The sequence below is a fragment of the Phacochoerus africanus genome, chromosome 4 (assembly GCF_016906955.1).
Source record: "Phacochoerus africanus isolate WHEZ1 chromosome 4, ROS_Pafr_v1, whole genome shotgun sequence".
In the NCBI taxonomy this organism is placed as follows: domain Eukaryota; kingdom Metazoa; phylum Chordata; class Mammalia; order Artiodactyla; family Suidae; genus Phacochoerus; species Phacochoerus africanus.
The window spans coordinates 2,320,996-2,336,255 of NC_062547.1; the positions used below are offsets into that span (position 1 = coordinate 2,320,996).

Below are 15,260 nucleotides of genomic sequence, written 5' to 3' on the forward strand. Positions count from 1 at the left end.
TCCTACTCTTTTCTTTCTCTCCTCTTCTGGCACTCCCATCATGCGTATTTTGGTGTGCTAAATGTCGTGCCCCCTTTTTCTGAGGCTTCATTTTTGTTCCTTCTTTCCCCCTCTGTTCATTGGATTATGTAGTTAGTATCACTCTATCTTGACGTTTTCTAAATCTTTCTTCTGACAGTTTGAATCTCCTGTTGAGCCCCTTTAGTGAATTTTTTATTTCAGTTATTGCACTTCTCAGCTCCAGAATTTCCATTTGGTTCCTTCTATAAAAAACTATTTTCTATCTCCTTACTGATTTTCTTTGAGGAGACATTGTCCTCATGCCTTTCTTTTCTTCTGTTTGCATGGCTTCCATTCGTTCTTTGAATATATTTATAGTGGTTACCTGGACATCTTTGCCTGTTCAATTCAATATCTGGTCAACCTGACAGGCAGAGCACCTGCCTGCTTTTCTTTTGTTCTCAGCATCCAGGTCATACTCTCACATTTCTTTTGCATGTCTTATAATATTGTGTTGAAAACTGGACATTAGATAACATATTTCAGCAAGGTGGGTGTTGTTCCCATTCTGTGCAGTTGTGAGAATCATCTTGCTTTGCCTAAAATTTCCTCATTTCTTGTAAACACTGACAGTATCTCTATTCCCACTCTGCTCACGACTTCCCTTACTCCAACTACTTATTTGACTTGCAGAGTTGACATTGGTGAAGGGCTGCTGGAGCTAAGTCAGTATTTTGATGGTCCCCACTCTCTAATGATACAGTAACTCATTATCTTAAAGGTATAGCCACAGCACAAAAACTGAGTTAATATACTCTCTTCACACATACTTACATAAACCTATAGATATAGTTGAACTTCTCATATTCATCTGGTATCAGAAGCAAAAAATTATTGAAGAAAATCTTCTTTTATATGAATGCTTGGCAGCAACCAAAAGTGCTCAAATGAACAAAATGTTGAATAATTTTTTGGCCACGCCCACAGAATGTTGATGTTCCTGGGTAGGGATTGAACCCGGGGCAGAGCAGTAACCCAAACCACAGTGGTGACAATGCCAAGCCCTTTGCCACTAGGCCACTAGGGAATTCCTGAATAATTTCTTTTGAGCTTCATAGTTTCTTCTGGAACAACTTTGTTGCGATCTCCACTGATGGATGCAAAAGCAATGATGGGTAAAAGAGCTAGGGTCTTAGCTCAAACCAAGGCTGTGGTAACGAGGGTAATCATACTATTGCATTCTCTCCCAGCATCATGGCCTCACAGAAGTTTTTGAAAAAGCCACCTTCACCCAGGAACATCCTTGATCCTTGATGAAGCAGGAAAATGCTTAATTTTATTAAATATAGACCCTTGAGTTTAAGACTTTTTACTATTTTATGTGACTAAATAAGAAAGATTTATATAGTCTAAATACATAAGTATACAATAAATATGTGAATATGTATTACAAATATATGTCACCTCTGCTGTATATCATTGTATGGTCATTTTCTCAGACTATCGCATCACAATTATTTGAGTTGAGAATGGAAACAGCCTCTGAAGTCTGTTGATCACTATTTTTACTTGAAAAAATGACTGAATAACTGTGGTTATTCAGACTAGGAGATCTGGAAGAAATTTTCCATGTATTGCAGGAGTGGCAGTAAAAAAAAAAAAAAAGTTACAGGAGAGTGATTCTGAGAATAACAGAAGGCAAATGTGAGGATGAGATAACAGAGGAGGAAATGCAGAGGACGCAATAGTGATCCTGAGATATCCTCCTGGGGTGACACTCAGCCTCTGATTGGCCAATGACCCCACACAGGATAAAACAAGGGACCTTGAACCACCTTGGTAACCCTCCGAGCTCCACTCTCCTCAGGAGCCCCGAGAGTGGCTCAGTGGTCCCAGCACGGAGCAGATGCCCCCAGGGTGAGAGTTCCAGAGAAGGTGCCTCCTGGAACCGGTTCCAGGTCCAGCACCAAAGGGAAGCGTGAGTCATCCACCTCCTACGCTTCTCTGAATTTCCCCCAGGTGTTGAGCCAGACTCTGCTCTGGAGCCAGAGCATCTGTGCCCTCTCTGGTGCCTCTGCTGTTCCCACCCTGGCTTTCCAACCTGCCACGGCTCTGAGGTTCATCCAGCTTCTCTCTCCCCGCCCTCTGGGCTTTGGTCTGATGTCTTGATTGGAAACAGTGATGCCTTGGTCATGCCCTTCTGCACGATTCCCCAGGGGTTTCCCCATTTTAGCTACCATGTGCTTGCTCTCTTCCCTGCTTAGCCTGCCTCACCCCAGCATTCTCATCCAATGATTTCATGGAGTGGCTTATGCCATTTCTGCATTAGGACTACATGGCGTGGAGAGACTAATACCTCAAACCACGAGAGTCTGAAATGGAACAGCTACCAAAGTCGGCAGGCACAGGGCTCCGTGAAGAAGCAGCCTAGGACCTATCACAGAGAAGCCTATCACAGAGAAGGTGGCCTTGGTGTCCTGACCACTCTCCAGCCATCGGAGCAGTGCACCGGCCCCAGGGCGCGGGCTCCTTGGGCAAACAGTGCCCAGGACATTTTGGTGGCACCGTAAGTTATTCGTGACGACATCAATCTCCTACAGTTTTCTCCTTCACGTCCCTAGAATATTGTTACTAGTGCATCATGGGTCTACACTCTAAAGCCATCCCAAACATGCTCAATCCTTCATACTACTGGTATACTTCATTGGTTCAAACTTCAAGGGCTTTCTACGGTACTGCCGACCCTCCTCTGCGTCTGCGCCCCCCTCTCAGCTCCTCAGACATCCCTCGCTTCTGGTTTCTTCCTCTGCACCCTTTCCTTTTCTCTGTATCCCTTGGTCCTTTTATTAATTACACGTTTCATTTTATTTTGTTTCATTGGGGTTTAGTTGGCTTACAATGTTATATTCGTTTTAGGTGTTCACCAAAGTGAATCAGGCACACGTATTCATACATCCATTCTTTTTCCCCCTCTAGGTTATTACACACTATTGGGTAGGTTCTCCTGTGCTCTGCGGTAGCTTCTTGTCAGTCATCTATTTTAGACAGTGGTGTGTCCATGTCATTGTCCCCTCCCGATTCTTCCCTCCCCACAACAGTTTCCCCTATGGCAACCATAAGACTGGTTTTGAAATCCAGGAGTCTGTTTCTGTTTTATAAAAAAGCTCTGTTGTATCCTTCTTTATTCGAGTCCACATAGAGGTGATATCATATGATACTTAGCTGACTTACTCCACCGAGGTCAGTGGGCCTGCCGCCTGGACACAGGTACGGAGGTAGACCAGATGCCTCCACACACCTTGCCAGCTTCCGTCATCCCCTCCCCTGTACCCTGAACCGCTTTTCATGTACTCACCGTACTGAGCGTTCCACCCTTGGCGTGGACATGCTCCCCCAAGCCTCTGGCCCTTCTTCAAGTGGTTTCTCTGCAGTGGGTGCCATCCTCCTTGGTAACGTCTACCAGGTCTGCAAGGGTCAACTGTCCCCCGGGGGCTAGAGTTCCAATCACACTGTCCCGTCAGTGGTTGTGGCCTCGGGGTCCTTGCAGGCAGAGACTGGGTCTCCCCACCTGCTTCCACCTCGCATTTTGCTCAGAGCCTGAGGGAGAGAGGACACAAGCGAACCAGCTGGTTAGATGCGGAGATGATTGAGTGAGAGAGCCATGCCGATGCCCAAGGGTCCAGTTCAAGAGGATGCAGCTGGGCTCTTGGCTCATCCCTCAGGGAGAGCTCAGAACCCCAGGAAGGTCTGGTACTCGGGAAGTGTGTGGCTGGGCCTGGAGGTGGGAAACTGAGGGAAGGGGAAGAGTAAGAGAGAGCGATGGGGCGAAGGGGCAAGAAGGGAGGAAAGGAGGGGAGGAGAGACGAGGAACACAGGCGGAGGAGAGCCAGGGCCCTCCCTGCATGTCGGAGTGTCTGCATGTCATCTCTGACTCCCCAGGAGGGCCAGGGGTCACCAGTCCAAAGGACCCAGTGGAGTCCTCCTGAGCTCGGACCCCCTCACCATGGACAACTACTGCAAGACAAGTAATCAGTCTGGCGTTGATGCCATAGAGCTGGCTGCAGGATTGGGGCTCACTGGCCACGTGGCCTTCCGGTCCATCACGGTAGCTGTGGCCCTTTGCGGGCTGGTGGGAAATGGACTGGTCATCTGGTTTGTCCATCTGTTGGCCCAGAAAAGCTCCTTCTTCGTCTACAGCTTCAATCTGGCCATCGCAGATTTCATGCATCTTTGCTTCCAGATTACATTCTCTGTCCGCCAAATCCTGAGGGTTTTCCTCCGACGCTGCTTTCACCTTCCCGAGGTCTTCGTGGTCCTGAAGTTCTTCTTCTACTTCACTGGCCTGGGCATCCTGACGGCCATCGGCTGCCAGCGCTGTCTATCCGTCCTCTTCCCGATCTGGTACCGGTGCCATTGCCCCAAGCACCTGTCGGCCATCGTGAGCGCCCTCCTCTGGATTCTGACCTTTTTGATCAATATCCTGAGAGGCCACGCCTGTGGCCAGGTACTCATCCCACAGACAGAGTTCTGTCCCGCGCTTGGGACCGCCACCGCCGCCTGGGTCTTCCTCCTGTTCTCCATCCTGGGCGCGTCCAGTCTGCTGCTGCTCTGCCGCATCCAGGCCAGCGCCCAGCAGCAGCATCCCCCAAAGCTCTACGTGGTCCTTCTGCTCTCTGTCCTGGGCTTCTTCCTCTTCGGTCTGCCCCTCAGCGTCATCAGGTTCACCGTGGCCAAAATGAGAGGTCACACCCTCAACGACATCTGTGTCCTCCTGTCCTGTGTCAACAGCACGGCCAACCCTGCCTTTTACCTCATCGGTGGCCTTCACAGGAAGCGGCCGAGCGAGCCCCTCAAGGTGGTCCTCCGGAGAGCCCTGGGCGAGGAGGTGGAGGATGGGGAAGATGGGGAGGTGCCCCCCATTGGCAAGGAGGAGAAGGATGGACCCGGGTCCCTGAAGCATGGCACCCACAATTTTCAGGGAGTAACCACGCCTCATCGTCAGCAGAGAGCTCCCCAAGGCAGCCCCTAAGAGTTCCCTTCTCTGTGCAAAAAAACTAAGAACCTCTGGAAGCAGCTATTTTGGTGTCTGAAACCAAAGGCACGCATCTGAGCCTTTTGAAACCATTGTCGGATCATCCTGCAGAACGTGTGTCAAGCAGCATCATCGCGTCACTCGCCAGCCTCGGAGGGTCCATTTCAACCTTGCCTTACAGGTGAAACTCTGCCAATTCTCAGGGTTTTGTTTTTTCAGCCATTCCTGAGACATGTGGACGTTAACGGGCCAGGGATCGACCCCAAGCCACAGCAACAGCCCTTGCCGCAGCAGTGACACCGGACCTTGACGGCTAGGCTGCCAGTGACCCGCTCGTGTTCAGTCTGGGATAACGAGGGCTGCTAAATTCCTTTCGGGCGTGGATTGGTCCTTAGAAATGATGAGCCCCTGTCCTTTGCCCATTTTTCCAGCATGTTCTGCGGTCTGAATGCAGTGTGGTTTTGTTTTTTCCTTGGCTTCTCATGGATTGACCTCGAGGGAGGTGCTGTCTGTCCCAAAACTCTCCTTTGGTCTTGAGAATTTTAACACAATAAAGCTTCATTGATCAGTGCTGTCCAAGGGGACAAGGTCCAGCTGGAGCCGGTGTGGCTGCAGCAAACACACACCCTGCAGTGACTCTGGGTCATCTGGCCGCGTGGCTTTGCTGTGGCTGTTGCGGGAAACGTTGCAGCCAAAGCTGGTAGGACTGTCCAGCGGGGAGAGGAAGGCGCTGGTGGGTCTGAGTTCTCAGGAGCGGCCCCAGGAGATTCTGGGCTGGCTCTGTGCTTGGAAGGACACGCCCCTGTCCTCTCCAGGAACGGGGGGTGGGGGGTGCAGGGTGCAGGAGGGGGACTGTATTTGGGTCTCAGGAAAGAGCCAGGACCCCACACGCCATGCTTGTGCTACAGACAGGAACCCGCAGCTTCTCATTAGCCAAGCTCTGGTGACTATCCTATAACTGTGGGGACATATGCTACAACCAGGGACATTACCTATAACTGGGGGACACTACCTATAATGGGGGGACACTGCCCTATAAATGAGGGCCACTACCTATTACTGAGACACTACCCTCTAACTGAGGACACCATCCAATAGCTATAGCTGGGGGACTCCCTTACAATGGGGGGACGTTACCCTACACCTGGAGGGCTGGGACCCCCGAGCTCAGGGCTAGGGTTAGGGAGGCTGCTCTGGGACCCTGTCCCCGACCCCACGATGGCGTCCCCAGTGGCCACGCTCCCTCCCGTCCTTCGCTGGGACACGGCCCCATCCCCGTCAGCACACGTGGTGTGGGAGCCACGGCCTCGCTGCAGACCCGCACCGAGGGCTCCATCAGGTGGTGGGGCTGCGGCGGGAGGAGGCCTCCTCTCCAGGGCTCGGCAAGGTGCCCGTCCGCCTGGGATACCCGCGGGGTGCTGGCACCTGCACGGAGGGGGCCTGGCCGTCCCCCCGCGCCTGTCATCTCAGAAGGGGACAGCCCAGGGGGAGCTCCCACTGCTCAGCTGCTGACCCCGTGGCCACGTCTTCCTGAGCTCATTCGTGTCACCACCCGGGAGGCCAGAAGCCGGGGGGAGCCCCCCAGGGTTGGGGGGCTGCTCACAGGGGACACACCGCCCGCTCCCAGCCGAGCCCCTCCAGGCGGGGCTGGTTAGGGAAACCGCAGCACACCCGGGCCGCGTCAGCTCGGAAAACAGATCCCACTGCTGTTTCACTTGTCTTCCTTCTGGAGCCTTCGGAGGTGAAGGCCTGAATTCTCCTCGCAGAGTGAAGTACTTTGTTTCCGGAGAAACACCTTCACGGGGTCTCAGCCTGTGGCTGCTGTAACAAAACCCCACAGGCCTGGCGACTCCCAAACAACAGAAATGCCCTGCTCCCAGCTCTCCAGGCTGGCAGCCACAGCCAAGCGCCCGCACGGCGGGGCCAGGCCCTCTCCCGGCTGGGGCGGCAGATTTCTCGCTGGGTTTCACGTGGCAGAGGGGCTGGGGCCCCTGGGGCCTGTATTATAAGGACACGGACCCCGTTCACGGGGCTCCCCCGGCAGGACCCCATCACCTCCCAGGGGCTGCCGCCCGCAGCACCGTCACATGGGGGCTTAGGCTTTCAACGTGAACTTGGGGGATGCCCACATTCACACCACAGCACTGGGGCTTGGCCGCACGAGGCTGAGGTGCTTCTGGAACAGCGGTCGGGACAGCAGGACGTGGCTTTGTGTCCTGGTGAACGCTTGTCTTCGTGGCGGGCGACCTGACAGCACAAAGACGCGGCCCTCGTGGGGAGAGGGAGACTGCTCTGAGGTCTGCGGGGGGAGACACGCAGCCGGCGGCGCCCTCAGTCCCCCGTCTTGGGCCCGAGCCTTCTGTGCAGCCCTATCAACATGTCCCCAGGGGTTGCTGTCACGGCGGGAGCTGAGGAAGCTCTGCGCACGCGCTTTGCAGACCCAGGGCCTGCAGCAGCTTCGCCAGGAAGCGTGGACTCGGACGGAAGGACGCAGGGCCCGGGCCAGGGCCTGAGGGTGTGTGCAGCAGCCATTCTTGTTGGGGGGGACTCGGGGTTCATTTCCCCTACTTCTTCTTTTTTTTTTTTTTTGCTTTTTAGGGCCGCGCCCGCGGCATATGGAGGTTCCCAGGCTAGGGGTCTAATCAGAGCTACAGCTGCTGGCCTATACCACAGCCATAGCCACACCAGATCCGAGCTGTGTCTGCGACCTACACCACAGCTCATGGCAATGCTGGATCCTTCACCCACTGAGTGAGCCCAGGGATCGAACCCACAACCTCATAGTTCCTAGTTGTATGTGTTTCTGTTGCACCACCATGGGAACTCCCATCTCCCCTACTTCTGATAAGCCCTCCTGGTCCTCTCTGGGGGACCTTGGGGCGGTGGTGAATTGGTTCAGAAACGGGCACGTGACCCAGCTGAGCTAATCCAGGGCTTGCACTGAAGCCACGGGGAAGTTACCCGTGCTCATCTCCTGCCAGATTTGAACTTGGGAGACTGCAAGACCGGAGCCACAGCCCCCCGATGCAGAGCATGGAGGAAGCCAGCACAGACAGGTAGGGTGAGGGGAGGAAAGAAATAAGCTGCAAGGACATGCCACAAACCCTGGGTCCAGCCAGACTTGAAGCTGTCTCTACCACCTGGACTGTTCAGCAGGTCAACCAATAAATTACTTCCCTTGCTCAGCAGGTTCTTTTCTCGGGTAAGGCTTTTGGGGGCTCACCTACAGAAGGTCCACGCTGACGTGGTTTGCAAATATTCCTGGGGATTCCCAGGAATTCCCGCAGGTCCAACAGAATCGGGGGCTGGTGTTGCTGGGACCCAAGGCTCGACCTCCCAGGAGGCCCAGAACCGGAGCCCAGCCCGGCTCCTCCTTCCCACATGGGCGGCACTCTGCTTAACCTTGGTACCGACCCGGGAGGTGATACTGACGTGGACAGAGGAGGTTGGTGAGAACAGCGGGCAGCCTGCCCCCAACCCCGGGGGCCTTTCCTTAGGGCCGAGATGGTGGCCGCGTGGCCTGGCCCTGGGTGCAGGTGAAGCCTCCCAGTGGCACGAGACAGAGCCCAAGTACATCCCTGCAGGTTAGGTCCTCAGAATGACAGTGACAGCGGCCAGGAGACAGAAATCAGGGAAACGGGCTGGTTTATAGTGGGAAGAATCACATACAAAGACAGAGCGAGAAGGAGCAAGGGCCCCCTTGCAAAGCCACAGAGGTTGTTTGCCAGGGGGGTCGTGGCAGGGAGACTCATTCTAGCCCAGCACCCCCCCGCTCCTCCACACCAGGGACGGAGGGGCTGGAAGCACTCGCTTCAAGGGAGGGACTTAAAAATCACATCCTTGGGAGTTCCTGTTGTGGCAGCAGAAACGAAACTGACTAGTATCCATGAGGATGCAGGTTCGATCCCTGGCCTGGCTCCGTGGGTCGGGGATCCGGCGTTGCTCTGAATTGCGGTGTAGGTCACAGACGTGGCTCGGATCCCGTGTTGCTGTGGCTGTGGTGCAGGCTGGCAGCTGCAGCTCCGATTCGACCCCTCGCCTGGGAGCTTCCTTGTGCCGCAGGTGTGGCCCTAAAAAGACGAAAATCAAACCCAATCACGTCCTTTATTTTGATCTTTGTTTACGGATCTGGACTGTGAAAAGACCCTTCTCCTCGAAATACAGCAGCAAAGGCTCGCTGCGACGCCGGCCGCCCCGGCTCCTGGTCACCAGCGAGGCCGAAGTGGCAGGTGCATCCTTGGGGGAGGGCGCCCTCAGTCCACGCCGTCCAGACCCTGCCGCTGCCCCCGCTCCAGCTGCAGGACCTAGAAGACACAGCATCACTAAGGGGACCTGACGCGTCACGCCGTCCAAATGCACCGACTCGCCCCAAGGAGGGTCACGTCCACGGGGCTGAGGCGGGGCCCAGGAGGGATCTCCTGGGCACCGAGAGGTGGGGGGTCTGGAGTCTGGAAGGTCACCGCTGGGCCGGGAGGCCACAGGTGAGTCCGGCTTTCCCCACGGGTTTCCCACACTCGCAGATGTTCCGGCTGCACAGCCCCTGAGCCCTGCTCCTGACGCGGGGGCATCCATTCCCGAGAGCCCCTTGGTGGGAGCCGAGCCCCCACCGCGGCCTGATTCTTTGTGGGAGGAGGGGCAGTCTGCGCCCTGTGGGATGTTAGCGGCATCTACCCACCAGACACAGAAGCACAGAGCCTGGCCCGGGAGGGACAAGTGAACACCTCCAGACATCACCCGACGTCCCCCAGCGGGCAAAACGCCCGGGGAGGGCCACGGCCACGGCCATGGCCACGCAGCATCACCTGGCTTCCATCTCAGTTCGCCCACCATTGCCTTGTAGACACCCCACCCCCGCCCCCGGGTTCTCGGGCTCAACACTGCTCTTCTCACGACTGAGCACGTTCATGCCTCCCTAACCGGCCTCCTTCTCCTCCCATCAGACGGCTGCCCGCCCTTGCGAGGGCGGCCTCTCACTTGCTCTCTGCCGTGGAAAAGGAAGGCCCTAGACTTGCCTTTTATCTTTTTATTTTATTCTATTTTATGCTGTGCCTGCAACATATGGAAGTTCCTAGGCCAAGGACGGAACACACGCCACAGCAGTGACCTGAGCCACGGCAGTGACCGAAATGCCAGACCCTGAATCCCCTGAGCCACCAGGGAACTCCTGGACTTGACTTTTTTTTCCTTTGTTCTTTTTAGGGCTGCATCTGCGGCATATGGAAGTTTCCAGGCTAGGGAGCGAATCGGAGCTGCAGCCACTGGCCTACACCACGGCCACAGCCACCGCCATGCCAGATCGGAGCCACGTCTTCAACCTATATCGCAGCTCGCGGCAACGCCAGATCCTTAACCCACTGAGCGAGGCCAGGGCTCAAACCTGTGTCCTCATGGAGACTAGTCAGATTTGTTCCTGCTGAGCCATGACAGGAGCTCCTGGACTTGCCTTTAAATTGATTTCATTCTGCCTCCCTTTATTCTATTATTAATTAATTAGGGGGAAAAGGAAAAGCAGACGGTTTGGAAGATGTGAAGCCAGCTGGATACCCAGGGACCCTAGAGTTGACAGTGATTTGGTGTCATCTGGACACAGTGGCGGAGAGCCCCGGACTTCAGCATCCCCCGCTCGGGGAGACTCGGCACAGCCGGCCGAGAACAGCACGTGCCAGGCTCCAGCCTGAAACATAACAGACCCTGTGCAGACAGAAGGACGGTCAAAAATGCCCCCTGTGCCTCAAACCAATGGAAATGAGCTGGTGTTTCCTCGACAGATACTTCACAGGGAGAAAAGCCGCGTCTGCCCACTTTACCTGGTTTTCTATGCAGTGGAACTGCCAAGGCCAGCGGGTGTTGTACAGAAACGGCCGAAGATCGAACCTGTTGTCGTCCGGGCTGTAGCTCTCGGCGTGGTACGCAGGGGTCAGCGTGGTCATTTTGTGTCTGTTTGCGGAATACTTCGAGAAAAACCGCTTCACTTTGTCAGCCACCTGCGAGACAAGGGGTGTGCAGGGCCCGACGTTCGCTGAGCTGGAAAGACCCCAGGCTGCTGTGCTGCCAGCTGCACCCTGCGCTGCACCGGCTACCGGTCCCCTGACACCTGCTACCGCTCCCCACACTTGAACTTCCTGGAAGGCAGGAGTGGACAGAGGCCACGGTGGGGCCGAGGTGGGGGCGGAGCCGTGAGGACGTGGGTTCCCGACTCCAGCGCCCGGGGAACTGCATCAGGAAATCTGGGCAGGGCTCCCGGGAAGACGCATTTTGTGAGGCTTCCGGGCGGTTCTGTGGGGACCACCCCGTCGGTGGGCTTCAGCCCTAAGGAGCCTGACCACAGGCAGAAAGGCAGGGATGTTCTGGCTTCTGCCCCCAACAGGAGGTTGAGCTTGCTTACGACGAGGCGGCCGAGCCCCAACGCAGACAGACGTGGCTGGGCGGAGCGAGGGCCGGCTGCTCAGGGCTTGGACCTGGGCCTGAGCTCCTTTGAGAGACGGCATCGCCCTTCAAAGGTCACACCGAGGACACCTGCTCCTGCGAGTCAAATGCGCCGCCACAGGTGTCCTCACCGGCCGACTCCCCGCGGGCGGGCGTCACGTGGGGCTTACCTGCCGGGGGCTGCAGGTGTCCTTCCACAGGACCAGGAGTTTGCAGAACATGCTGTAGGGCCCGGTCTTGGCGATCTTCCGGAGCCTGCCGTAGACGGACAACTCCGAGTACGTCACCCCCATGTCCTCCTGCAGACGAAGGAGGGGCACAGCCAGTCAGCGCTGGGGACGGCGAAACGCTCCTGGGGACAGGCCCGAGTGAGGCCGGGGGGGGGGGGGGGGCGCCGATCGCGAGGGCCCGGGGCAGGTGCGTCTTCCGGATGTCCCGGAGCTGGGTCTGTCCTCCCTGTGTCCTCATTCTTCACACAGAGGCCTCGCCGGGGGGGGCCTGTGCCCCACACTGTCTTTGCGTTGGTGTCGGGGGCGGCTGTAACAAAGACGGCGGCATCCGGGAAAATGACAAGGACTCAGACGCTGGGTCTGGGGGACGAGGAGGGACTGTGGCCTTCGCAGAAGATGTGTCCATGGCCTCCGCCCCGTGAGTGCGTCCAGGAAAAGGGTCTTCGCTGATGTAACCAACAGAAGGGTCTTGAGGTGAGGTGACCTTGGACTCGGGGCGGCCCTAAACCCAGTGACAGGTGTGCTTATACGGGACAGAGAGGAGGGACTCAGGCAGGCAGGGAAGGCCGTGTGACCGCAGAGGCAGGACGGAGCCCCAGACCCTGGAGGGTGGGAGGGACCCTCCCCAGGAGGCTTCGGGGCAGCGCAGGCCCGCTGGCACCTTGATTCCCGCCCCGAACCGGGAGAGGATGCCGCCCCCACCCCCACCACAGCGTATTGTTACAGCTGCCTCCCGACACCAACACAAAGACAGAGAGGCCACTGTGTGTAAAGAACGAGGACACAGGGAGGACAGAACCGGCTCGGGGACATCTGGCCACATCAGAGGCCACGGGCTTCCTCAGACCTGCTCAAGTGTCAGCGTTACTCGGAAGCTGATGCCGGCCTGACCCCTCCTCCACTTCTCAGGATTTGCTCCGATCCCTCCCGCCATGCGCCAGGGTGTACGGCCAGAGCCATCAGGGGACAGACCGCGACACAGCAGGACCACCTCCCCTTTGATCGGGGCCTGGAGGACCCCTGGGACAAGGCCTGCACCCTGCTCCCCACCCCCCCACCCGGCCTTCCTCTCCCTCCCTGGGGAAGCCTGTCCTGACCACATCCGAGGGCCTCTGCTGCCACAGGCTCGCCTGGGTTGATGTCGGCGGGTATTACTTCCCGCGTCTGTCCCGCGAGGGGACAGTGAGCCTTTTAGGGAACGAGACCTCGTCTACCCCTGCTCCACTGAGTCCCCAGCGCCAGGTGCGTCCGACCCAGGGACTCCGCTGTCGCTTTCTTTTGCATGACGTGAGCATTTCCTAGTCACATCGTGGTTCCTTAAACTCAACAAGCCCAGTCGGGAGACTCCGGTTCTCCACTTTTGATCATGGGCAGAACCAGACGAAAAAAATCCACGAGGAAATAACCCAATACCATCAACCCATCAGAGCTACCGACAGCCTGGGACACACCACCGACCACGGAGCAGCAGGCCCTTGACACACAAGGAACAGTCTCCAGGACAGACCACGTGCCAGGCCACAGAACAGGCCCCTGCCCGGGTCAGAGCCCTGAAATCAGACAGAGGGGGCTCCGACCACAGTGGGACAGAATGGGAAACTGAGTGACAGGAAGACATCTCGGACATTTATCAGCATGTGGTCACATGACACCGCACACTCCTAAATGACCAAAGGGTCCCAGAAGTCCCAAGAAAAGTTAGAAAACACTTTTGCGATGAAGGAACATGAAGGCGCAGCAAACCGAAACTTCGGGACGCTGCGAAAGTTGTGCGGAGAGAGAGATTTACAGAGGTAAACAGCTGTATCGACAAAGGAACGGATCTCGAATTAATAACCTGGTCCCCCGCCTGGGACAGTGGGAGGAGAACCAACCCACCTACAACGGGAAGGAGGCGGTGAGGCTGGCGGGAAGAGCAGCACACGGAGGCTAGAAAACGGCAGAGAAAATCAGCTGTGCTTGACGCAGGCGGAGGCCCTGACAGCGCGAAATGAGCCACGCTGCATAGACAGCAGCAGCAAAAGAACAAAACACGTAGAAACAGAAGCAGTGCACAAAAGCACTTACTCTGAAGACAAATATATATATTTTTAGGGCCGCATCCGCGGCACATGGAGGTTCCCAGGCTAGGAGTCTAATCAGAGCTGTAGCTGCCGGCCTGCACCACAGCCCCAGCAACGCCAGATCCCAGATCCGAGCCACGTTGGTGACCTACACCACAGCTCACGGCAACGCCGGATCCTTAAGCCACGGAGCGAGGCCAGGGATCCAACCCGCGTCCTCATGGATCCTAGTCGGGTTCCTTAACCTCTGAGCCACGACAGGAACTCCTTGCATATTCTTTTCCCGTCTATCACAGGGTCGTGAACAAGCCCCCTGTGCGGCTACACGGGAAGAGCGTGTTGCTTTTCCAACCTGCATGGGATAATTCGCCTCTGCTGACCCCCAACCCCCCATCCTGCCCTCCCCCGTGGCAACCGCAGGTACAAGAGTAAATCTTTGCGACCAGAGGAGCTGGAGGCAGGAAGGTCAGCTGCCACAGGCCTCAGGACAGTCCATGGCCACCTCCACCAGTGTCCACCGAAGCTACAAACCCCTGCCCCTTCAGCCCTGATCCAAAGGCGGGTGAGGAGTGGAGGGATGGAGGGAGGCCCTCCCTGGCCCCCACCTGTGAGGGGTCTCCTTCTTCACCCCGCCCCCCCTCATATCATGCCCTCCTCCCGGCTGCAACCTCGAGAGGCCTGAGTGGAACATGGAAGGCCAGCAATGGGCTGGCGCTGAGCCCTGGGCTCCTAGGCCAGGAACCCGCGACGGGGCATGGTTCCTTGGGGCAGAAAGGAGGCCGTGGAGGAACCCAGGGGGAGGGAGGTGGGGGAAGGTGCCAAAGCCCCCACCCTTACCTCATCGGTCTGGGACACCTGTCCATCGACCAAGGGCTCCAGCTCGGCGGTGGCCGGTGCTTCCAAGATGCTGCGGCAAGACACACAGACACCATGAAAGACAGCCTTCCAGCCCGTGACGGCGGGAGAAGGGTGGCCTGACCTGGCCAGAGCCGGGGAACTGGGGAGCAATGACAGGAGGCAGCGGGGCCCCAAGTGCCCCTGAAGGGCGGGACGGTTTCCATCAGGTGCCCGGGAGCTACGGGGGGCGGCTGAGGGGGCGCGGGGGGCTCGGGGGCCAGAGCCGCAGCCTCGCGGGCGCCTCGCACCTCTGCAGGGCGGGCAGCTGGAAGCGCTCCCCACAGAGCTGGACGAAGGCTCTCAGGTCCGTCTTGCTGATTCCGCCTATGGGGTTGATGTCCGCGCTGGAGCAGTCGTACTTGGTCAGGTAGCCGAGGAGGCTGCAGCAGGAGAGAGCACAGCAGACCCGATGGGCTGCCAATTCTGAGAACTCGGGGGCCTGGCCGTCCAGCCCCTGGGCCCCAAAGACTCGCTTCCTCTAGGGGCTCCAGAGCCAGAGCTCGGCAGTTTCAAGAGAAGCCCGGGGCAGAGGCTGCGGCCGGCCGGGGAGGGGTATCCGGCCCGAGGAGGTGTCTGCAAATGACCCGCAGCCAGCTGGTCAGACCAGAGACA

General features: G+C 57.1%; 1 protein-coding gene across 7 annotated transcripts in view; it reads right to left on the reverse strand.

Moving 5' to 3' along the window:
* Positions 1-3,178: 3,178 nt before the first annotated feature.
* NADSYN1 (NAD synthetase 1) overlaps positions 3,179-15,260 on the reverse strand; it is a 48,951-nt gene continuing 36,869 nt past the window's right edge. For 5 of the 7 annotated variants that reach the window (XM_047774994.1, XM_047774997.1, XM_047774993.1 and 2 more), the window contains 5 exons: positions 14,897-15,028; positions 14,589-14,658; positions 11,629-11,757; positions 10,840-11,016; positions 10,477-10,706 (listed from right to left, as the gene is read on the reverse strand). In XM_047774994.1, coding sequence (XP_047630950.1) covers positions 10,515-10,706; positions 10,840-11,016; positions 11,629-11,757; positions 14,589-14,658; positions 14,897-15,028 — 700 coding nt within the window. In that variant the 3' untranslated portion in view covers positions 10,477-10,514. Of the gene's footprint in view, positions 3,598-9,122; positions 9,337-10,476; positions 10,707-10,839; positions 11,017-11,628; positions 11,758-14,588; positions 14,659-14,896; positions 15,029-15,260 lie in introns of those variants that run through there. The other 2 variants (XM_047774995.1, XM_047774996.1) reach the window with 2 other exon arrangements.